The sequence below is a fragment of the Odontesthes bonariensis genome, chromosome 6 (assembly GCF_027942865.1).
Source record: "Odontesthes bonariensis isolate fOdoBon6 chromosome 6, fOdoBon6.hap1, whole genome shotgun sequence".
NCBI classification, from domain to species: domain Eukaryota; kingdom Metazoa; phylum Chordata; class Actinopteri; order Atheriniformes; family Atherinopsidae; genus Odontesthes; species Odontesthes bonariensis.
Window position 1 is genome coordinate 621,989 of NC_134511.1, and position 25,061 is coordinate 647,049.

At 38.6% G+C, this 25,061-nt stretch overlaps 2 protein-coding genes across 2 annotated transcripts; one reads left to right on the plus strand and one right to left on the minus strand.

Moving 5' to 3' along the window:
* Window positions 1-5,801: 5,801 nt before the first annotated feature.
* On the minus strand, window positions 5,802-15,290 carry LOC142381766 (uncharacterized). Its single transcript, XM_075466967.1, has 2 exons — window positions 14,965-15,290; window positions 5,802-6,958 (listed from the first exon to the last, which is right to left on the minus strand). The coding sequence occupies exon 2, from the start codon at window positions 6,947-6,949 to the stop codon at window positions 6,062-6,064; it is 888 nt and encodes a 295-aa protein (XP_075323082.1). The 5' UTR covers window positions 6,950-6,958; window positions 14,965-15,290; the 3' UTR covers window positions 5,802-6,061.
* Window positions 15,291-20,264: 4,974 nt separating this feature from the next.
* Window positions 20,265-23,160, plus strand: LOC142381763 (uncharacterized). The gene is made up of 2 exons (XM_075466964.1): window positions 20,265-20,547; window positions 21,993-23,160. Exon 2 carries the CDS (start codon window positions 22,002-22,004, stop codon window positions 22,887-22,889), a length of 888 nt encoding a protein of 295 aa, XP_075323079.1. The 5' UTR covers window positions 20,265-20,547; window positions 21,993-22,001; the 3' UTR covers window positions 22,890-23,160.
* The last annotated feature ends 1,901 nt before the right edge of the window (window positions 23,161-25,061 follow it).

Consider the following 25,061-nt stretch of genomic DNA (forward strand, 5'->3'; position numbering starts at 1 on the left):
ACCAATTTATTGATTGATTGATTGACTTATTGATTGATTTATTAACTTATTGACATATTGATTGATTGATTGATTGATTGATTCATTGACTTATAGGCTTATTGACTGATTTATTGATTGACTTATTGATTGATTGACTGATTGATTTATTGACTAATTGATTGATTGATTGATTAAATTATTGACGTATTGATTGATTGACTTATTGACTGATTTATTGGTTGATTGACTGATTGATTGATTGACTTATTGATTGATTGACTGATTTATTGATATACTGATTGATTTATTGATTGACTTATTAACTTATTGACTTATTTATTGATTGACTGATTGATTGACTGCTTGATTAACTGATTTATTGATTGACTTATTGACTTATTGACTTATTGATTGATTGATTGATTGATTGATTGATTGATTGATTGGTTGATTGATTGACTGATTGATTGATTGATTGATTGATTGATTGATTGATTGATTGATTGGTTGATTTATTGACTGATTTATTGATTGACTGGTTGATTGACTTATTGACTTATTGACTGATTTATTGATTGACTTATTGATTTATTGACTGATTGATTGACTGATTGGCTAATTGATTGATTGATTGATTGATTGATTGGTTGATTGATTGACTGATTTATTGATTGACTTATTGACTGATTGATTGACTCATTGGCTTATTGATTGACTGACTGATTGATTGACTGATTGAATGATTTATTGATCGGTTGATTGATTGACTGATTGTTTGATTGACTTATTGACTTATTTATTTATTGACTTATTGATTTATTGACTGGTTTATTAACTGATTGGCTTATTGATTGACTTATTATTGGTTTATTTATTGACTGATTTATTTATTTATTGATTGACTAATTGATTGATCGACTGATTGTTTTATTGATATACTGATTTATTTATTGATTGACTTATTAACTTATTGACTTATTTATTGATTGATTGACTGATTGATTGACTGCTTGATTAACTGATTGATTGATTGACTAATTTATTGATATATTTATTGACTTATTGATTGATTTATTAACTTATAGACATATTGATTGATTGATTTATTGACTTATTGGCTTATTGACTGATTTATTGATTGATTGACTAATTGATTAATTGATTTACTTATTGATTGATTGAATATTTATTGATTGACTGATTGATTTATTGACTTATTGATTGACTAATTGATTTTTTTGACTGATTGATTTATTGATATACTGATTGATGTATTGATTTATTGATTGACGTATTGACTGATTGACTTATTTATTGATTGACTGATTGATTAATTGATTGACTTATTGATATATTGATTGATTGACTGATTGATTTATTGACTGATTGATTAATTGATTGATTTATTGACTGATTGACTGACTGATTGATTGATTGATTGATTGATTGATTGATTGATTGATTGATTGATTGATTGACTGATTGTTTGATTGACTTATTGACTTATTTATTTATTGACTGATTGATTGATTTATTGATTGACTGATTTATTTATTTATTGACTTATTGATTTATTGACTGACTGACTGATTTATTGACTTATTGATTGACTAATTGAATGATTGTCTGATTGTTTTATTGATATACTGATTGATTTATTGATTGACTTATTAACTTATTGACTTATTTATTGATTGACTGCTTGATTAACTGATTTATTGATTGACTTATTGATTTATTGATTGACTTATTTATTTATTGATTGATTGACTGATTTATTTATTGACTGATTGATTGATTGATTGACCAATTTATTGATTGATTGATTGACTTATTGATTGATTTATTAACTTATTGACATATTGATTGATTGATTGATTGATTGATTGATTCATTGACTTATAGGCTTATTGACTGATTTATTGATTGACTTATTGATTGATTGACTGATTGATTTATTGACTAATTGATTGATTGATTGATTAAATTATTGACGTATTGATTGATTGACTTATTGACTGATTTATTGGTTGATTGACTGATTGATTGATTGACTTATTGATTGATTGACTGATTTATTGATATACTGATTGATTTATTGATTGACTTATTAACTTATTGACTTATTTATTGATTGACTGATTGATTGACTGCTTGATTAACTGATTTATTGATTGACTTATTGATATATTGATTTATTGACTGATTGATTGATTAATTTATTGATTGCTTTATTGACTTATTGATTGATTTATTAACTTATTGACATATTGATTGATTGATTGATTTATTGATTGATTGACTAATTGATTGATTGATTTACTTATTGATTGATTGAATATTTATTGATTGACTGATTGATTTATTGACTTATTGATTGACTAATTGATTGATTGACTGATTTATTTATTTATATACTGATTGATTTATTGATTGATGTATTGACTTATTGACTTATTTATTGTTTGACATATTGATTAATTGATTGACTTATTGATATATTGATTGATTGACTCATTGATTTATTGATTGATTGATTAATTGATTGATTTATTGACTGATTGATTGACTGATTGGCTTATTGATTGACTTATTGATTTATTGACTGATTGATTGATTGATTGATTGACTGATTTATTTATTTATTGACTTATTGATTTATTGACTGACTGACTGATTTATTGACTTATTGATTGACTAATTGAATGATTGTCTGATTGTTTTATTGATATACTGATTGATTTATTGATTGACTTATTAACTTATTGACTTATTTATTGATTGACTGCTTGATTAACTGATTTATTGATTGACTTATTGATTTATTGATTGACTTATTTATTTATTGATTGATTGACTGATTTATTTATTGACTGATTGATTGATTGATTGACCAATTTATTGATTGATTGATTGACTTATTGATTGATTTATTAACTTATTGACATATTGATTGATTGATTGATTGATTGATTCATTGACTTATAGGCTTATTGACTGATTTATTGATTGACTTATTGATTGATTGACTGATTGATTTATTGACTAATTGATTGATTGATTGATTAAATTATTGACGTATTGATTGATTGACTTATTGACTGATTTATTGGTTGATTGACTGATTGATTGATTGACTTATTGATTGATTGACTGATTTATTGATATACTGATTGATTTATTGATTGACTTATTAACTTATTGACTTATTTATTGATTGACTGATTGATTGACTGCTTGATTAACTGATTTATTGATTGACTTATTGATATATTGATTTATTGACTGATTGATTGATTAATTTATTGATTGCTTTATTGACTTATTGATTGATTTATTAACTTATTGACATATTGATTGATTGATTGATTTATTGATTGATTGACTAATTGATTGATTGATTTACTTATTGATTGATTGAATATTTATTGATTGACTGATTGATTTATTGACTTATTGATTGACTAATTGATTGATTGACTGATTTATTTATTTATATACTGATTGATTTATTGATTGATGTATTGACTTATTGACTTATTTATTGTTTGACATATTGATTAATTGATTGACTTATTGATATATTGATTGATTGACTCATTGATTTATTGATTGATTGATTAATTGATTGATTTATTGACTGATTGATTGACTGATTGGCTTATTGATTGACTTATTGATTTATTGACTGATTGATTGATTGATTGATTGACTGTTTGATTGATTGTTTGATTGATTGGCTTATTGATTGATTTATTGATTGATTGATTGATTGATTGATTGATTGATTGATTGATTGGTTGATTGATTGATAGACTTATTGACTTATTGACTGATTTATTTATTGACTGATTGATTTAATTATTGATTGACTGATTTATTTATTTATTGACTTATTGATTTATTGACTGACTGACTGATTTATTGACTTATTGATTAACTAATTGAATGATTGCCTGATTGTTTTATTGATATACTGATTGATTTATTGATTGACTTTTTAACTTATTAACTTATTTATTGATTGGCTGATTAATTGACTGCTTGATTAACTGATTTATTGATTGACTAATTGATTTATTGATTGACTTATAGATATATTGATTGATTGACTGATTTATTTATTGACTGATTGATTGATTGACCAATTTATTGATTGATTGATTGACTTATTGATTGATTTATTAACTTATTGACATATTGATTGATTGATTGATTGATTGATTGATTGACTTATAGGCTCATTGACTGATTTATTGATTGATTGACTTCTTGATTGATTGACTATTTATTGATTCACTGATTGATTTATTGACTTATTGATTGACTAATTGATTGATTGACTGATTGATTTATTGATATACTGATTGATTTATTGATTTATTGATTGACATATTGACTTATTCACTTATTTATTGATATACTGATATATTGATTGATTGACCGATTGATTTATTGATTGATTGACTAATTTATTGATTGGTTTATTGACTTATTGAATGATTGACTGATTGATTTATTGACTAATTGATTGATTGATTAAATTATTGACGTATTGATTGATTGATTGATTGATTGATTGATTGATTGATTGACTTATTGACTGATTTATTAATTTATTGACTGACTGACTGATTGATTGATTGATTGACTTATTGATTGACTGATTTATTGATTGGTTTATTGATTGACTGATTGATTGACTGATTGGCTTATTGATTGACTTATTGATTTATTGACTGATTGATTGATTGATTGATTGATTGATTGATTGATTGATTGACTTATTGATTGATTGACTGATTGGCTGATTGATTTATTGATTGATTGATTGACTGATTGATTGATTTATTGATTAACTAATTTATTTATTTATTGACTGATTAATTTATTGACTGATTGGCTTATTGATTGACTGATTTATTTATTGACTGATTGATTGATTGACTTATTGATTGACTGATTGGCTGATTGATTTATTGATTGATTGACTGACTGATTGATTGATTTATTGATTAACTTATTTATTTATTTATTGACTTATTGATTTATTTACTGACTGACTGATTTATTCACTTATTGATTGACTAATGGATTGATTGATTGATTGATTGATTGATTTATTGATATACTGATTGATTTATTGATGACGTATTGACTTATTGACTCATTTATTGATTGACTGATTGATTGACTGCTTGATTGACTGATTTATTGATTGACTCATCGATTGATTAATTTATTGATTGATTCATTTACTGATTGATTGACTTATTGATTGATTGACATATTGATTGACTTATTGATTTATTGACTTATTGATTGATTGATTGATTGATTGATTGATTAACTTATTGACTGATTGATTGATTGACTTATTGACTGATTTATTGATTGATTGATTGACTTATTGATTGATTGACTGATTTATTGATTGACTGATTGATTGAATTATTGACTTATTGATTGATTGACTGATTTATTGATTGACTGATTGATTGAATTATTGACTTGTTGACTGATTTATTGATTGAATTATTGATTGATTCATTGATTAATTGATTGATTGACTTATTGACAGATTTATTGATTGACTTATTGATTTATTGACTGACTGACTGATTGATTGATTGATTGATTGATTGATTGATTGATTGATTGATTGATTGATTGTAGGGTCAATGACAGTTTCTGAGATCACAGAGTTTAAAACGTCATTTAGGAAGATGAAAAATAAACCACCACCAGACTGATCATAACATACAAATTTGGTATTTTCGACAAAAACAACAAAACTGAGAAAAATGAGACAACGTTACTTGAGATGCAAAGAAAGTTTTATTGAAACAGACAAAGTATTCAGAATAAAGTTATTCAGTCCCTGAATAACAGGTCAAACTGACTGACTGACTGATTTATTGATTGATTGATTGATTGTAGAGTCAACGACAGTTTCTGAGATCACAGAGTTTAAAACATCATTTAGTGAGATGAAAATAAGCCACCACCAGACTGATCAAACAGAAAAATTTGGGATCCTCCTCAGTGAGCATGCTCAGCTCTGTCGCCATGGCGACTCTCACTGATAAAAACACAGGTACAACTTAGCTCCATCGTTGCCGGTGTTGAGGTTTTCCTGGATGACCTGGATCCCGGCCCTCTCATATGGCAGTGAGTATGTTTTCCCGATGATCAGACTGGCGGTCTTGATGGGTTGGCCACAGTTGGACCCGGTTTTGCAGTAAAACAGGTACACCGGGGGTCCTGTTGTTCCCTCGTTCAGATCCTGATCCACCCGCTTATAGTTTTTCCGTTGCCACTTCTCCATCTCAGAGGTGTTGGTGGAGATCTGCAGGTCTGTGAGGGCCTTCTGCCTGTCGGGATGCTGACGGTACCAGATGAAGACTTTTTTACCTCCTGCACCCCTGTTGGTGTTTTCATCCACTCGGATGTAGCCCTGCTGAATCAGGAGGTGATCTTCTTTAAAGTTAGCAGTGGCTGTGATGTCACAGATGTAGGCTGGCTTCTCTCTTCTCACCCACAGGTAGATCCTGCTTCCTCCAGCCTTCCTGTTGAGATTACAGGACAGCCTCTCCCAGTCGAACTGAAACAACTGAGATTCTTCTTGTGGTTCCGTGGAGACGAAAAGGTCCACGATGGGAATGTCGTACTCTGAGGAACCAGTGGTGTACCACAGGTAGATGCCATCTCCACCGGTTCCAGCATTCAGGTTTCCATTAACCCTTATGTAACGATTTGTCTTCAGGCTTCCAGTCATGGCCTCGTCGTAGGAAACCTGGATTCTGGTGATTGGTGCACCGGAGCCTCTCTTGTACCAGACGTAGATTTTGTTTCCTCCAGCTCTTTTGTTCAGATTGACGGGATTTGGAGTGAAGCCTTGTTTGCGAAGCTGCTCTTCTTCGTTCACATTCATAGAAACCTTGATCTCAATGATGCTGTCAGTCATGTTGGTTTCCTGCATTAAACACAGTTAAAACATTCATGAAGGAACTCCCAAGAAGTAACATGTTCCACATGTGGTTACTGAGGATTCAAAACACTTTACAGGTTCAAAGTCAATCAGTTTTTTTTACAGCCACAAGCTACCTCAGCCTCTCACCAACTGCACACCAGTCACAGCGGGGTGGGGATACAAACCCTGGTTCTGGTAGGGGGTAGAAATAGAAGAGGTAAAGATAAGAAGGAATGGGATTCAAACCCTGGTTCTGGTAGGGGGTAGAAATAGAAGAGGTAAAGATAAGTAGGAATGGGATTCAAAGCCTGGTTTGGGTAGGGGGTAGAAATACAAGAGGTAAAGATAAGTAGGAATGGGATGCAAACCCTGGTTCTGGTAGGGGGTAGAAATAGAAGAGGTAAAGATAAGTAGGAATGGGATTCAAACCCTGGTTCAGGTAGGGGGTAGAAATAGAAGAGGTAAAGATAAGTAGGAATGGGATTCAAACCCTGGTTCAGGTAGGGGGTAGAAAGAGAAGAGGTAAAGATAAGTAGGAATGGGATTCAAACCCTGGTTTGGGTAGGGGGTAGAAATAGAAGAGGTAAAGATAAGTAGGAATGGGATACAAACCCTGGTTTGGGTAGGGGGTAGATATAGAAGAGGTAAAGATAAGTAGGAATGGGATTCATACTCTGGTTTGGGTAGGGGGTAGAAATAGAAGAGGTAAAGATAAGTAGGAATGGGATTCAGACCCTGGTTCTGGTAGGGGGTAGAAATAGAAGAGGTAAAGATAAGTAGGAATGGGATTCAAACCCTGGTTCAGGTAGGGGGTAGAAATAGAAGAGGTAAAGATAAGTAGGAATGGGATTCAAACCCTGGTTCAGGTAGGGGGTAGAAAGAGAAGAGGTAAAGATAAGTAGGAATGGGATTCAAACCCTGGTTTGGGTAGGGGGTAGAAATAGAAGAGGTAAAGATAAGTAGGAATGGGATTCATACTCTGGTTTGGGTAGGGGGTAGAAATAGAAGAGGTAAAGATAAGTAGGAATGGGATTCAGACCCTGGTTCTGGTAGGGGGTAGAAATAGAAGAGGTAAAGATAAGTAGGAATGGGATTCACACTCTGGTTTGGGTAGGGGGTAGAAATAGAAGAGGTAAAGATAAGTAGGAATGGGATTCATACTCTGGTTCGGGTAGGGGTAGAAATAGAAGAGGTAAAGATAAGTAGGAATGGGATTCAAAGCCTGGTTTGGGTAGGGGGTAGAAATACAAGAGGTAAAGATAAGTAGGAATGGGATGCAAACCCTGGTTCTGGTAGGGGGTAGAAATACAAGAGGTAAATATAAGTAGGAATGGGATTCAAACCCTGGTTCTGGTAGGGGGTAGAAATAGAAGAGGTAAAGATAAGTAGGAATGGGATTCATACTCTGGTTCAGGTAGGGGGTAGAAATAGAAGAGGTAAAGATAAGTAGGAATGGGATTCAAACCCTGGTTCAGGTAGGGGGTAGAAAGAGAAGAGGTAAAGATAAGTAGGAATGGGATTCAAACCCTGGTTTGGGTAGGGGGTAGATATAGAAGAGGTAAAGATAAGTAGGAATGGGATACAAACCCTGGTTTGGGTAGGGGGTAGATATAGAAGAGGTAAAGATAAGTAGGAATGGGATTCATACTCTGGTTTGGGTAGGGGGTAGAAATAGAAGAGGTAAAGATAAGTAGGAATGGGATTCATACTCTGGTTCGGGTAGGGGTAGAAATAGAAGAGGTAAAGATAAACACCTCACTCAACTTTGGATTACTCAACATCCGCTCACTGACACGCAAGGGACATCTCATCCAGGACCTCATCACCGACCGTAAGCTAGACTTTCTTTGCTTAACCGAGACGTGGCAACAGCCCCAAGACTATTCTCAATTGATTGAATCCACTCCAAGTGGGTTTGTTTACACCTGTCAACCCCGTGTCTCTGGCCGGGGAGGAGGCCTCGCGATAATCTATCGCGAGAACTGTAAAGTCTCGCCTGTGCCCGTGCCAGTCTCTAGCTCGTTTGATTGTCTGTCATTGTCTGGTCCCACTTCAACCATTATTGCCACTGTCTACCGCCCCCCAAAACCGAATAGTGACGTTTTAAATGATTTTACTGCTTTTCTCACACATCTATCCTCTCTCTCACCAAACATAATACTGCTGGGTGATTTTAACATCCACATGGACAATACCAATCTGCCTCTCACCAAAGACTTCACTTCCTGTTTAGATGGTTCTGGATTTCAGCAACATACCACTATTCCCACACACTCCAAAGGACGTATTCTGGACTTAATCTGCTGCTCTGGTGTCACCCCTCTCAACATAACAGCTGATGAACTCCCCATAACTGACCACTTTCTCCTCTCATTTACAGTGAAGCTCACTCTCTCAATCGCCAAAACACCACGCCTCATTTCTTTCCGAAACATAAAGAACATTAACCCCTCCACTCTCACTGCAAGTATCCACTCTTCATGCCTCCTCGATTTCAACAATCTGTCCACCCCCGATGACCTGGTCTCTCACTATAACACTGGTCTCCATAATATTCTTGATTCTCTGGCTCCACTGAAAAACCGATCTGTCTCCTTCACCATCTCCGTCCCCTGGTTCACCCCCGATCTCCGACACATGAAAGCCAAAGGACGACAACTGGAACGACTTTACAGAAAAACTGGTCTCACTATTCACAAAGAAATATACAATAACCACATCTTACAGTATAAGGACTTCATTGCCAGCACCAAATCACATTACTACTCCAGCCCAATCACTGCCAATCAAAGCAACTCTAAGTCACTTTTCTCCCTACTCAACAATACCTCCAAACCCCAGGACTCTCTCCCCCCTCACATCTACACAACCTCATTCTGCGATGCCATCATGTCATTTTTCACAGAAAAAATCAAGAACATCCACCAGAACCTCGGATCAATACCTCACCTCAGCACCCCAGTCGACCTTCCCCCACCTACACACTCCCTCTCCTCCTTCCATCTCCCCACTCTCTCAGAAATCACAGAGCTCATCCAGAAATCCAAACCATCCACCTGTCAATTAGACCCCCTCCCAACCCAACTTGTCAAAACCTGCCTCCCTTCTCTGGTCCCTCTCATCTCCGCAATCATCCACACCTCCCTCACCACTGGAACTGTCCCTGCACCTTTTAAAACTGCAGCCATTACCCCAATTGTAAAAAAAACCTGGTGCTGACCCCTCCAACTTCAACAACCTCCGTCCTATCTCCAATCTACCCTTCATTTCCAAAATCCTCGAAAAAACAGTTGCCTCCCAGCTCCATTCTCACCTATCCCACAACAATCTGTATGAACAGTTCCAGTCCGGCTTCCGCCCACTCCATAGCACTGAAACAGCACTCATCAACATCACCAATGACCTCCTCATGGCATCTGACTGGACTACTTACCATCCTCATCCTCCTCGACCTGAGTGCAGCCTTTGACACCATCTGCCACACCACCCTCCTCAGCAGGCTATCTTCCATTGGCAACACCCACACTCCCCTGGACTGGTTTACCTCCTACTTCTCTGGCCGCACTCAATTCATTCGACTCAAGACCCTCAAATCAACTCTCTCCCCCGTCACCTCAGGTGTGCCCCAGGGCTCTGTCCTGGGGCCCCTCCTCTTCATCATCTACCTCCTTCCCCTTGGCTATATCTTCCTCAAATTCAACATCCACTTCCACTGCTATGCTGATGACACCCAGCTCTACCTCACCACTAAACCTTCGTCCTCTCTCCCGCCCACCTCCCTCACAGATTGCATATCTGAAATAAAAGCCTGGTTCACCCAAAACTTCCTCAAATTAAACAGTAGCAAAACGGAGGTTCTCCTCGTTGGCACAAAATCCACTCTATCCAAAACCAACAGCTTCCCACTCACTATTGACAACTCCTCCGTCTCACCCCTCCCCAGGTTAAGAGTCTGGGCGTCATCCTGGACAGTACACTATCCTTTCAATCCCATATCAATAACATTACCCGGTCAGCCTACTTCCACTTACGAAGCATCAACCGCCTCCGCCCCTCCCTTACCCCCCACACTGCTGCCATCCTTGTCCACAGCCTCGTCACCTCCCGCCTGGACTGCTGTAACTCTCTCCTCTTTGGCCTCCCTCAAAAATCACTCCATAAACTTCAACTGGTCCAGAACTCAGCTGCCCGCATTATTACAAGAACCCCCCTCTATCCACCACATCACCCCTGTCCTCAAACAGCTCCACTGGCTCCCTGTTCAGTTCCGTATCCAATACAAAGTTCTCCTAGTAACATTCAAGGCCCTTCACAATCTCGCCCCCCCATATCTGTCAGATCTCCTCCATGTTTCCACCCCCTCCCGCTCTCTCAGATCCTCTTCTTCCACACACCTGTCTATCCCCTCCGCCCGTCTCACCACCATGGGCAGCAGAGCATTCAGCCGCTCTGCCCCCCGCCTCTGGAACTCTCTACCACCCCTGCTCAGAAACACAGACACACTCCCCCATTTCAAATCACAACTCAAAACTCATCTGTTTAAAACTGCCTATTCCATCTGATACAATTCCCTGCCCCCTTTTTTGTTGTAAATGATTTTCTGTGTTTTATTGATTTCTGGTGTTTAACTTCTTTTAATATTGATGTGTTTTATTTTGATGTTTTTTATCCACTTTGTAAGGTGACCTTGAATGTCCAGAAAGGCGCCTTTTTAAAAATAAAATTTATTATTATTATTATTATTAAGTAGGAATGGGGCTCAAACCCTGGTTCTGGTAGGGGGTAGAAATAGAAGAGGTAAAGATAAGTAGGAATGGGATTCAAACCCTGGTTTGGGTCATATCATCCATGTATGCTCTAATTGGTGTAAGGCGCATGCCATCCTGACGTCTCTCTCCACCTACAACCCACTTGGAAGCTCTAATAATTATCTCCATGGCCATTGTAAATGCTAATGGAGAAATCGTACACCCTGCCATAATGCCTATTTCTAGCTTCTGCCAACCTGTTGTGAAACCTGCTGTACTTAAGCAAAGTCTAATATCCTGAAAATTTGCTCTCACTAAGTTAACAACTACTACAGATACTCTAAAATACTCAAATGCTTTCCAAATAAGGCTATGTGGCACTGAACCAAATGCATTTGCTAGATCCAGAAATATAACATGCAAGTCTTTTTTCTCAATCTTGGCTGTCTGAATCTGATGCCAAATCATGCTAGTGTGCTCTAAACACCCTGTGAAACCTGGTATTCCTGCCTTCTGCACAGTAGTATCTATTAAGCTATTCTTTTCTAAATAACTAGCTAATCTCTGTGCTACTAAACTAAAGAAAATCTTCCCCTCTACATTTAGGAGAGAGATCATCCGGAACTGACTCCGGTCCGAGGACTCTTTCTCCTTTGGAATAAGAACGCCTCCTGCCCTACGCCATGCTCTAGGAATAACCTGTTTCTCCCAAACTATTCTTAATTGCCTCCACAGAAACTTTAGGACATCAGGTGCACTTTTATAAACCCAGTAGGGGACTCCATTTGGCCCTGGGGCCGACGAAGCCTTTGCACGCCTGACTACCTCCTCAACCTCCTTCCACCTCGGTGGTCTAACATCCATCTTATGAGCCATCTCTCCTAATGGTGGCATGTCAGGTGGAAGGCCTGCTACTCTACACTGCTCAGGATCTGAATATGTATTTCTTAGATACTCTTCCACTCTTTCTTAAATTCCTTCTTTCCTTAACCAGTTTCTCCGTCTCTTTTTACCGCCTAGACTTAACTAAATGTACTCTTTCAACCCTCTTTCTATCCTGCACCCCAAACCTTTCTACACCATCCATCCATCCATTTTCTATACCGCTGAATCCGTCGGTCGGGTCGCGGGGGGGCTGGAGCCTATCCCAGCAGTCAATGGGCGAGAGGCCCTTTCTACACCACAGGAGTAAATTATATCTCCCATCTTCTCTAGCCCATCGCTTGCATACTATAAATATGACATAAAAACCATCGACCTTCCACTTTTCTTGTAAATTTGCTCTTATGTCGACCAAACAGGACAAATAAAGGATTGTTGGCGTGTCCTGAAAATGACGAAGTTAAAGCTGGCAAACTTCAGTCGGGACTGGAAGGCAGAAACACGGATTTGTTGCATCTGATCTGAATGGGCCGAATAAGGAAAACATCAAAATGTTGTGTTTGACCACCTGTGCAGAGCACCTTTAGTTCAAACATCACCATCTCAGCGTTCCAGTTCCACTGAGCTTTCTCTGGGAATCAAGTGTGAACTGAGCTGATTAAAGCGGCCGGCTTTGACACCTCGATGGAAGTTACTCAGATAGTTCGAACCCAGGGGCGGTTTAGGATCTGGTCTTTAGGGGGGCCCAGCCCCCAGTGCTCACAGAGGCACATTATTTCTCACTAATTGAGTACATTTAGTGACTACATTTATAAATTTTGGAGCCGTATTAGTTTTGCTTTGAGTAGTGTTTTCCGCTACAGCATTCAATTTTGACCTCTTTATTTCAAAAGACTTTGTGGCTCGACAGGGATAACAGAGAGCCTGAGACAGATACTGAAGATAACTCAACATTTATTTTGGGAGTAAAACAAAAACAAATGCTAGAAAATAAATAAAACGGTCTCTAAAATAATGCATCCTTGAGCAAAAAAAATATGTTTTTGCATAATATAATATTAAAAAATTTTTTTTTATAAAAAATTATAAAAATAAGTATTAATAATTATTAAAAATTATTCACTATTTTATTTTATTCTATTTTATTTTATTTTATTTTATTTTTATTTTTATTTTATTCTATTCTATTTGCTTGTTTTTACTTTAATTGTTTATATATCTTTTACTGTAAGTCAACATTTATTTGGGAGTAAAGAGTTAAAACAAAAACAAATGCTAGAAAATAAATAAAACGGTCTCTAAAATAATGCATCCTTGAGCAAAAAAATAAATGTGTTTTTACATAATATAATATTAAAAAAAAAGATTTTTTATTAAAAATTATAAAAAATAATTATTAATAATTATTAAAAAATTATTCACTATTTTATTTTATTTTATTTTATTTGCTTGTTTTTACTTTAATTGTTTACATATCTTTTACTGTAAGTCAACATTTATTTGGGAGTAAAGAGTTAAAACAAAAACAAATGCTAGAAAATAAATAAAATGGTCACTAAAATAATGCATCCTTGAGCAAAAAAATAAATGTGTTTTTGCATGATATAATATTTAAAAAAAAAGATTTTTTATTAAAAATTATAAAAATAATTATTAATAATTATTAAAAATTATTCACTATTTTTATTTTATTTTATTTTATTTTATTTTATTTTATTTTATTTTATTTTATTTTTATTTTATTCTATTCTATTTGCTTGTTTTTACTTTAATTGTTTATATATATTTTACTGTAACAACATTTATTTGGGAGTAAAGAGTTGAAACAAAAACAAATGCTAGAAAATAAATAAAATGGTCACTAAAATAATGCATCCTTGAGCAAAAACAAAAAGTGTTTTTGCATGATATAATATTTTAAAAAAAAAGATTTTTTATTAAAAATTATAAAAATAAGTATTAATAATTATTAAAAATTATTCACTATTTTTATTTTATTTTATTTTATTTTATTTTATTTGCTTGTTTTTACTTTAATTGTTTACATATCTTTTACTGTAAGTCAACATTTATTTGGGAGTAAAGAGTTAAAACAAAAACAAATGCTAGAAAATAAATAAAATGGTCACTAAAATAATGCATCCTTGAGCAAAAAAATGTGTTTTTGCATAATATAATATCTTAAAATTGTGCTGAGCCAGGGGATGCCGAGCTATCTCACGCTGGTGCCTTGGCACCACTAAAAATACCCTAGCCTCGCCCCTGTTTGAACCTAAAGTCTAAATGCAGTGAAGTCAGTCTCTTATTGTGACGTGAAGCAGGTCAGTGACATTTGAAGCAACGTGAAATCAAACAGAAGATGATCAATTGAACACTTACGGATGGAGGAGATGACCTGGACCGCTGCCGAATGCTGCCGAATGCTGCCGAATGCTGCCGAATGCTGCCGAATGCTGCCGAATGCTGCCGAATGCTGCCGAATGCTGCCGAATGCTGCTGAATGCTGCCGAATGCTGCCGAATGCTGCCGAATGCTGCCGAATGCTGCTGAATGCTGCTGAATGCTGCTGAATGCTGCCGAATGCTGCCGAATGCTGCCGAATGCTGCTGAATGCTGCCGAATGCTGCTGAATGCTGCTGAATGCTGCTGAATGCCGCCAAATGCTCTGAGTGCTGCCGAATGCTCTGAGTGCACACACTCACCTGCTCTTTATATACACAGCTGACTGCTGAGCTGTGCTGGGAAATCTCCTCCTCTGAGCTGTGCTGGGAAATCTCCTCCTCTGAGCTGTGCTTTTCTGAGGAACTTATTGCGAAACACCCAACCGGTTGGTTGAGCAACCTGAACCCGCCCAGCTCCTGTCAATCACCTGTTCCCCAGAATCCAGCTTCAGTTGCCGCCCCGACACAAACCTGATGATGGATGCTTGCAGCATGGGAGTCATACCTGCTGATGCACAGTCACATGGCAGCTGGATGTCCAACAGCCCCAAAGACTCTGGTTTAAAGCCACAGAGGATTCTCAGAGCAAAGCAAAGGTTCCTCTGTAGGCACGCTGTTCAAAGCTTCTCACCAGAAGCACTGATGTCATGTGAGCCTGAGAGCCCTGCGGTGCTCATGGGGCCAAATCTGGGTCCTGAGATGCTACACTTCCTTCTTTTGTTCCAGACATAAAAGTCAGAGTCCAGGCTGCTTGGTCGGTAGGAACTTTAACTGCGACTCACATCATGGAGTCTCTCTGATCTTTGTGCTGTCCACGCCAACTGTGAAAGATCCGGGTGACACTTTTCAGCAGTTAGCCGGAGACGAAGGACGGCCGGCGTCAGCCAGGACCAGTTCTCCAGAAACGGCCGAATCCGGTTATTATTCCTCCACTTTTCTGGCAGAATAATCAGTCGTCACCATTCGATGTGAAGGGGTAGAAATGGAAGAGGTAAAGATAAGTAGGAATGGGATTCATACTCTGGTTAGGGTAGGGGTAGAAATGGAAGAGGTAAAGATAAGTAGGAATGGGATTCATACTCTGGTTTGGGTAGGGTGTAGAAATAGAAGAGGTAAAGATAAGTAGGAATGGGATTCATACCCTGGTTTGGGTAGGGGGTAGAAATAGAAGAGGTAAAGATAAGTAGGAATGGGATTCATACTCTGGTTTGGGTAGGGGGTAGAAATAGAAGAGGTAAAGATATGACCCACTCAGGCTCATAGGAGCTGTGCTCTGCTTCTCAGCAGCAGCTTCTAACACAGTTTAATTTCAAATCAAAGCTGATGAACCTTTGATAATAACCTGCTTCTCATCTTTCTTCATTTTAAACACAACGTGGCAGGTTTCTGCAGAAGTTGCACAATCTTAAGAGTTTGTGGCAGAAACCCAGATGTCAGTTGGAATTAATAAACTGTGAATCATTCTGTGGGACAGGCGACTGACAGCAGACGGGAGGATCAGGCTGCTGAGTGATGAGTTCAGCTTTTCTTCATCTGAACACAAGTGACGGTTTCACAATAATTCACAGTATCTACGGAGCACAATTCAATTCAGTTTATTAAATTAAATACGAATGCGATAAGAATATGAAATTAAATGTGGTTTTCTTATGGCACAGTCATAGATAATTCACACATAACCTGTGAACAAATGCCACTGGAGCAGTCCTATTGTGGTGCTCACCCTACGCCGCCATCTTGCGCCCCCCCAGAACTTTCCTTTCTGATAAAGCTTATAGTTAGGGATGGCTCAGGTGATCCTGAAACATCCCATAGTTAAGCTGCTATAGGCCCAGACTGCTGGGGGCCTCATCTGTCACACCTTTCCTCACTTTACTCTCTTTAATTTCTCAAATGATATTATGTACGTGTGACAGTGAATGGTGTTACAGTGTTTGTTGTCCCCTCTTTCCTGTCTTCTCAAACCCCAGCTGGTTCTGGTTCTGCCAGAGGTTTCTTACTGTTCAGCACTGAAACAGCTCTGGTCAACGTGTTAAACGACATCAGGTTGAATACTGGTTCTGGTAATGTTTCAGTCCTGGTTCTGTTAATGTTTCAGTCCTGGTTCTGTTAATGTTTCAGTCCTGGTTCTGGTAATGTCTCAGTCCTGGTTCTGGTAATGTTTCAGTCCTGGTTCTGGTAATGTTTCAGTCCTGGTTCTGGTAATGTCTCAGTCCTGGTTCTGTTAATGTTTCAGTCCTGGTTCTGGTAATGTTTCAGTCCTGGTTCTGGTAATGTTTCAGTCCTGGTTCTGTTAATGTTTCAGTCCTGGTTCTGTTAATGTTTCAGTCCTGGTTCTGGTAATGTTTCAGTCCTGGTTCTGGTAATGTTTCAGTCCTGGTTCTGGTAATGTTTCAGTCCTGGTTCTGGTAATGTTTCAGTCCTGGTTCTGGTAATGTTTCAGTCCTGGTTCTAGTAATGTTTCAGTCCTGGTTCTAGTAATGTTTCAGTCCTGGTTCTGGACTTTCTGGAGCGGTCCTTAACTGGTTCAGGTCCTACTTAGAAGGCCGGAGTTATTTTGTTACAATTGGCAGCTATGAATCTGAGCGAGTGGCCATGACTTGTGGAGTCCCCCAGGGGTCAATTCTTGGACCTCTTCTGTTTAACTTGTATATGCTCCCTTTGGGTCAGATATTGCAGAATTTTAACATCAATTATCACAGTTATGCAGACGATACACAACTTTATGTGTCTCTGTCACCGGACGACTGCAGCCCAGCAGACGTACTGTGTCAGTGTCTGGAGGAAGTAAACACCTGGATGAGAGAGAATTTTCTACAGTTAAATGAAGACCAAACTGAGATCATTCTGTTTGGGAGCAAAGAGAAGAGGGTCAGCGTTGGTAAATATCTTGAGACTCGGGACCTTACAATCACTGAGCGAGTCGGTAACCTCGGAGTGTTGATAGACTCAGATCTGACTTTCAGCAGCCACATCAAAGCTGTCACCAAGGCAGCTTTTTACCACCTCAGAAATATCAGCAGAATTAAAGGTTTCCAGGAGAAACTCATCCATGCATTCATCTCCAGTAGACTCCATCACTGTAACTTTTAACTGGACTTCCCACAAAGAGCATTAAACATCTGCAGCTCATCCAGAACGCTGCTGCTGGAGTTTTAACCCGGACTAAGAGATCTGAACACATCACAGCAGCTTTAAAATCTTTACTCTGGCTTCCAGTCAGTCACAGAATAGATTTTAAAAGCCTGCTGATGGTTTACATCTGTGATGTGTTCAGAGAATATAAAGCCAGCAGAGCTCTTAGATCCAAGGACTCAGGTCAGCTGGTCCAGTCCAGAGTCCAGACTAAACATGGAGAAGCAGCATTTAGCTGTTATGCTGCAAACAAGTGGAACAAACTGCCAGTGGAGATTAAACTTTCACCAAATGGAGACATTTTTAAATCCAGGTTAAAGACATTTCTGTTCTCATGTGTCTATGCATGAAATCTGCACGCTATCTTTGAACCTATCTGGACTGTTGCTGGTTTTTAATTCATTTAAATCACTTTATTTCTTTCTCTTCATATTCTTTTATGTATTTTAATGCTTCTTCCACTCCCTGCTGCAATGCTTTTATTTTATGTAAAGCACTTTGAACTGTTTGTACATGAAATGTGCTATATAAATAAGTTTGATTTGATTTTGATTTGATTTCGAAGGGAGTGGTTTCTCTCCACAGTCGCCTCGGGCACGCTCAGGACGGGAGATTGGACTGAAGACAAGTTTCGGTGTAATCTGTTGGTTTCCTGAGCTCAGAAACTGTTTTTGAATTGGCTCTATATGAATGAATTGGATTATTTTATGAATAATTATGATTACAATGAATTGAATTCCAATTGGCTTGAATTGGACTTTATTATCTAAGTGCCTTGAGATGACATTTGTTTTATTTGGTGCTATATAAATAAACTGAATTGAATTGTGCTCCGTAGATACTGTGAATTATTGTGAAACCGTCACTTGTGTTCAGATGAAGAAAAGCTGAACTCATCACTCAGCAGCCTGATCCTCCCGTCTGCTGTCAGTCGCCTGTCCCACAGAATGATTTACAGTTTATTAATTCCAACTGACATCTGGGTTTCTGCCACAAACTCTTAAGATTGTGCAACTTCTGCAGAAACCTGCCACGTTGTGTTTAAAATGAAGAAAGATGAGAAGCAGGTTATTATCAAAGGTTCATCAGCTTTGATTTGAAATTAAACTGTGTTAGAAGCTGCTGCTGAGAAGCAGAGCACAGCTCCTATGAGCCTGAGTGGGTCATATCTTTACCTCTTCTATTTCTACCCCCTACCCAAACCAGAGTATGAATCCCATTCCTGCTTATCTTTACCTCTTCTATTTCTACCCCCTACCCAAACCAGAGTATGAATCCCATTCCTGCTTATCTTTACCTCTTCTATTTCTACACCCTACCCAAACCAGAGTATGAATCCCATTCCTACTTATCTTTACCTCTTCTATTTCTACCCCTTCACATCGAATGGTGACGACTGATTATTCTGCCAGAAAAGTGGAGGAATAATAACCGGATTCGGCCGTTTCTGGAGAACTGGTCCTGGCTGACGCCGGCCGTCCTTCGTCTCCGGCTAACTGCTGAAAAGTGTCACCCGGATCTTTCACAGTTGGCGTGGACAGCACAAAGATCAGAGAGACTCCATGATGTGAGTCGCAGTTAAAGTTCCTACCGACCAAGCAGCCTGGACTCTGACTTTTATGTCTGGAACAAAAGAAGGAAGTGTAGCATCTCAGGACCCAGATTTGGCCCCATGAGCACCGCAGGGCTCTCAGGCTCACATGACATCAGTGTTTCTGGTGAGAAGCTTTGAACCTGCTCACACCGTGCCTACAGAGGAACCTTTGCTTTGCTCTGAGAATCCTCTGTGGCTTTAAACCAGAGTCTTTGGGGCTGTTGGACATCCAGCTGCCATGTGACTGTGCATCAGCAGGTATGACTCCCATGCTGCAAGCATCCATCATCAGGTTTGTGTCGGGGCGGCAACTGAAGCTGGATTCTGGGGAACAGGTGATTGACAGGAGCTGGGCGGGTTCAGGTTGCTCAACCAACCGGTTGGGTGTTTCGCAATAAGTTCCTCAGAAAAGCGCACCTCAGAGGAGGAGATTTCCCAGCACAGCTCAGAGGAGGAGATTTCCCAGCACAGCTCAGAGGAGGAGATTTCCCAGCACAGCTCAGCAGTCAGCTGTGTATATAAAGAGCAGGTGAGTGTGTGCACTCAGAGCATTCGGCAGCACTCAGAGCATTTGGCGGCATTCAGCAGCATTCAGCAGCATTCAGCAGCATTCAGCAGCATTCGGCAGCATTCAGCAGCATTCAGCAGCATTCGGCAGCATTCAGCAGCATTCAGCAGCATTCGGCAGCATTCGGCAGCATTCAGCAGCATTCAGCAGCATTCGGCAGCATTCAGCAGCATTCGGCAGCATTCAGCAGCATTCGGCAGCGGTCCAGGTCATCTCCTCCATCCGTAAGTGTTCAATTGATCATCTTCTGTTTGATTTCACGTTGCTTCAAATGTCACTGACCTGCTTCACGTCACAATAAGAGACTGACTTCACTGCATTTAGACTTTAGGTTCAAACAGGGGCGAGGCTAGGGTATTTTTAGTGGTGCCAAGGCACCAGCGTGAGATAGCTCGGCACCCCCTGGCTCAGCACAATTTTAAGATATTATATTATGCAAAAACACATTTTGTTTTTGCTCAAGGATGCATTATTTTAGTGACCATTTTATTTATTTTCTAGCATTTGTTTTTGTTTTAACTCTTTACTCCCAAATAAATGTTGACTTACAGTAAAAGATATGTAAACAATTAAAGTAAAAACAAGCAAATAGAATAAAATAAAATAAAATAAAAAAAAATAGTGAATATTTTTTAATAATTATTAATACTTATTTTTATAATTTTTTATAAAAAAAAATTTTTTAATATTATATTATGCAAAAACATATTTTTTTGCTCAAGGATGCATTATTTTAGAGACCGTTTTATTTATTTTCTAGCATTTGTTTTTGTTTTACTCCCAAAATAAATGTTGAGTTATCTTCAGTATCTGTCTCAGGCTCTCTGTTATCCCTGTCGAGCCACAAAGTCTTTTGAAATAAAGAGGTCAAAATTGAATGCTGTAGCGGAAAACACTACTCAAAGCAAAACTAATACGGCTCCAAAATTTATAAATGTAGTCACTAAATGTACTCAATTAGTGAGAAATAATGTGCCTCTGTGAGCACTGGGGGCTGGGCCCCCCTAAAGACCAGATCCTAAACCGCCCCTGGGTTCGAACTATCTGAGTAACTTCCATCGAGGTGTCAAAGCCGGCCGCTTTAATCAGCTCAGTTCACACTTGATTCCCAGAGAAAGCTCAGTGGAACTGGAACGCTGAGATGGTGATGTTTGAACTAAAGGTGCTCTGCACAGGTGGTCAAACACAACATTTTGATGTTTTCCTTATTCGGCCCATTCAGATCAGATGCAACAAATCCGTGTTTCTGCCTTCCAGTCCCGACTGAAGTTTGCCAGCTTTAACTTCGTCATTTTCAGGACACGCCAACAATCCTTTATTTGTCCTGTTTGGTCGACATAAGAGCAAATTTACAAGAAAAGTGGAAGGTCGATGGTTTTTATGTCATATTTATAGTATGCAAGCGATGGGCTAGAGAAGATGGGAGATATAATTTACTCCTGTGGTGTAGAAAGGGCCTCTCGCCCATACCCCCTACCCGAACCAGGGTTTGCATCCCCACCCCGCTGTGACTGGTGTGCAGTTGGTGAGAGGCTGAGGTAGCTTGTGGCTGTAAAAAAAACTGATTGACTTTGAACCTGTAAAGTGTTTTGAATCCTCAGTAACCACATGTGGAACATGTTACTTCTTGGGAGTTCCTTCATGAATGTTTTAACTGTGTTTAATGCAGGAAACCAACATGACTGGCAGCATCATTGAGATCAAGGTTTCTATGAATGTGGCCGAAGAAGAGCAGCTTCGCAAACAAGGCTTCACCCAAAATCCGGTCAATCTGAACATAGGAACCTCAGGATTCAACATCTACCTCTGGTACAAGAGAGGCTCCGGTGCACCAATCACCAGAATCCAGGTTTCCTACGACGAGGCCATGACTGGAAGCCTGAAGACAAATCGTTACATGAAGGTTAAAGGAGACCTGAATGCTGGAAGCGGTGGAGATGGCATCTACCTGTGGTACACCACCGGTTCCTCAGAGTACGACATTCCCATCGTGGACCTTTTTGTCTCTACGGAAAGAGAAGTTGAATCTCAGTTGTTTCAGTTCGACTGGGAGAGGCTGTCCTGTAATCTCAACAGGAAGGCTGGAGGAAGCAAAATCCACCTGTGGGTGAAAAGAGAGAAGCCAGCCTACATCTGTGACATCACAGCCACTGCTAACTTTAAAGGAGATCACCTCCTGATTCAGCAGGGCTACATCCGAGTGGATGAAAACACCAACAGAGCTGCAGGAGGTAAAAAAGTCTTCATCTGGTACCGTCAGCATCCCGACAGGCAGAAGGCCCTCACAGACCTGCAGATCTCCACCAACACCTCTGAGATGGAGAAGTGGCAACGGAAAAACTATAAGCGGGTGGATCAGGATCTGAACGAGGGAACATCAGGACCCCCGGTGTACCTGTTTTACTGCAAAACCGGGTCCAACTGTGGCCAACCCATCAAGACCGCTAGTCTGCTCATCAAAAAGATAGGTCTGGCGTCTTATGAGAAGGCCGGGGTCCAGGTCATCCAGGAAAGCCTCAACACCGGCAACGATGGAGCTCCCGAGTTTCTGTGTTTTTATCAGTGAGAGTCGCCACGGCAACAGAGCTGAGCATGCTCACAGAGGAGGATCCCAAATTTTTCTGTTTGATCAGTCTGGTGGTGGCTTATTTTTCATCTTCCTAAATGATGTTTTAAACTCTGTGATCTCAGAAACTGTCATTGACTCTACAATCACTCAATCAATCAATCAATCAATCAATCAATCAATCAGTCAGTTTGAACTGTTATTCAGGGACTTTAAATCACTTTATTCTGAATACTTTCTCTGTTTCAATAAAACTTTCTTTGCATCTGAAGTAACTTTGTCTCGTTTTTCTCGGTTTTGTTGTTTTTAGTCGAAAGGACCAAATCTTTAACACTGACGGGGTTTCTGTTATGTTGTCTCTTTACCAAAGTATGTTGAAGTTCCACTTCTTTAAGGAATCTGGTTCGGTGTCGGACTGTTGGCTTTAAGCAGAGGAAGTGTTCAGGAACTTCAGCTCTTTCATATGTCCAACCACCTATGTTAAAATTGGCTTTGTTCTTAGACATTATGAATGAAATAGTCTCTGTACTTTTCCACGATGACCTAAAGTGATCCAGGAATGGGAAGACACAACAATTAGCCTGGGAGAGCAGGTGCAGATTCACACACACACATTGTTTGGCTGATCCAGAGAATATGACGAAGCATGTGAACCTGCTCATGTCCAATCATACTCGGTCGAGTGTGAGTCTAACCTATGAGGCTATAAATACAAATTACAACCGGAAATCAAGGCTCAGTCTGACAGATTTCCTGCGGGAGATATGCTTCATCCAGCGCTGATATGCTTTGACGTGTGACTATCAATAAACACTTTATTTAACTTGAGATTCCTCCGGCTTGTTCTTGAGCTTCCATTGAAAGAATCGATCTAACAATTTGGTGCCGTGACCCGGATGGCAGATTCTAAGGATGGTCCGAGGGAGGTCCGCTGGAGGTGATTGATGGGGACCCTTTTTTCAGACAATTCGAGGCGCCCGAACATAAGATGAGCAGAAAACGTCTTGTATAAATATATGTGAAATTTCTGCACATTGGTCATGCTAAATTAAGTTGTCTAAATTAAGATGTCCTCTATCATTAAAAATCCAAGTATGAATTTACTGTCTGTTGGTCACATTGAATGCTGATACGTAAAGTATAAACACACAGTCTCACATAGGAAACGTAAATAAGTGTCCTTACAATTTAATTCGAACAAATAAAATACAAGATAAATTCATCTTATACATGAATATGTATAAGCGCTGGGCGCTGATATGCTTGCCGTGTGACCACCAATAAACACTTTATTTAACTTGAGATTCCTCCGGCTTGTTGTCGAGCTGCCATTGAAAGAATTGATCTGACAATGTCATGACATAAGTACTCTAACAAAAACAGTAACAATAAATTGGCAATTTGGATACTACGAATATACATTTTACGCTAATTACAAGAGCTATACTGAACATATAATACACATAATAGCCTATGCTAATCTAAGACCTATACTAACCTAGAAACATAAGATAAAATAAAAATACAATATTGCATGTTGCAGTGCAAACAGCAGTGGAGGTAGGCATGTGTAAAGTGTGCATTATAGTCCATTTAGAAGCCTGATGGCCTCAGGATAGAAACTGTTCTCCATTCTGTGGATACATATAAATACATATAAATGAACTACAAATGAAATTCTGAACAACACAATGCTTCTGTACCGCCTACCAGAAGGCAGCATGGTGGATGGCAGTCTTTTAGGATTCTGCCAGCTCTACGAAGACATCTTGTGTGGTAGATGAAGGGTTGGGAGTTTCCTACCCATGATGCACTCAGCAGATCGGACCGCACTGCGTAGGGCCTTACGGTTCATGGCTGTGCAGCTCCCCAACCACCCTGAGATGCTGCTACTCTTATAGATGCTTTCTATAGTGCACCTATAGAAGCTGGTGAGGATGACTGGGTTCATGCCAAACTTCTGGCCGTGACCTTCAGCTCTCACCGGAGCATCTACAAAGTTGCATGGTGTAAATTGTGGTGGGAGTTTTCTCTGAACTTCCTATTAAGGTTTGCTTCCCTTCCTATTACATCTGATGAGAAGTGAAATAGAGACCTTTCAATGTTTCTGCCGGCCGGCCACGTGTTTATTTTCTTCTGCAAAAGGGTCAGTCACCACCGAAGAAAGAGCCA

Bases quoted from the DNA above. Each gene is read 5' to 3' on its own strand.
- LOC142381766 (XM_075466967.1), bottom strand. From the start codon at position 6,949: ATGACTGACAGCATCATTGAGATCAAGGTTTCTATGAATGTGAACGAA.
- LOC142381763 (XM_075466964.1), top strand. From the start codon at position 22,002: ATGACTGGCAGCATCATTGAGATCAAGGTTTCTATGAATGTGGCCGAA.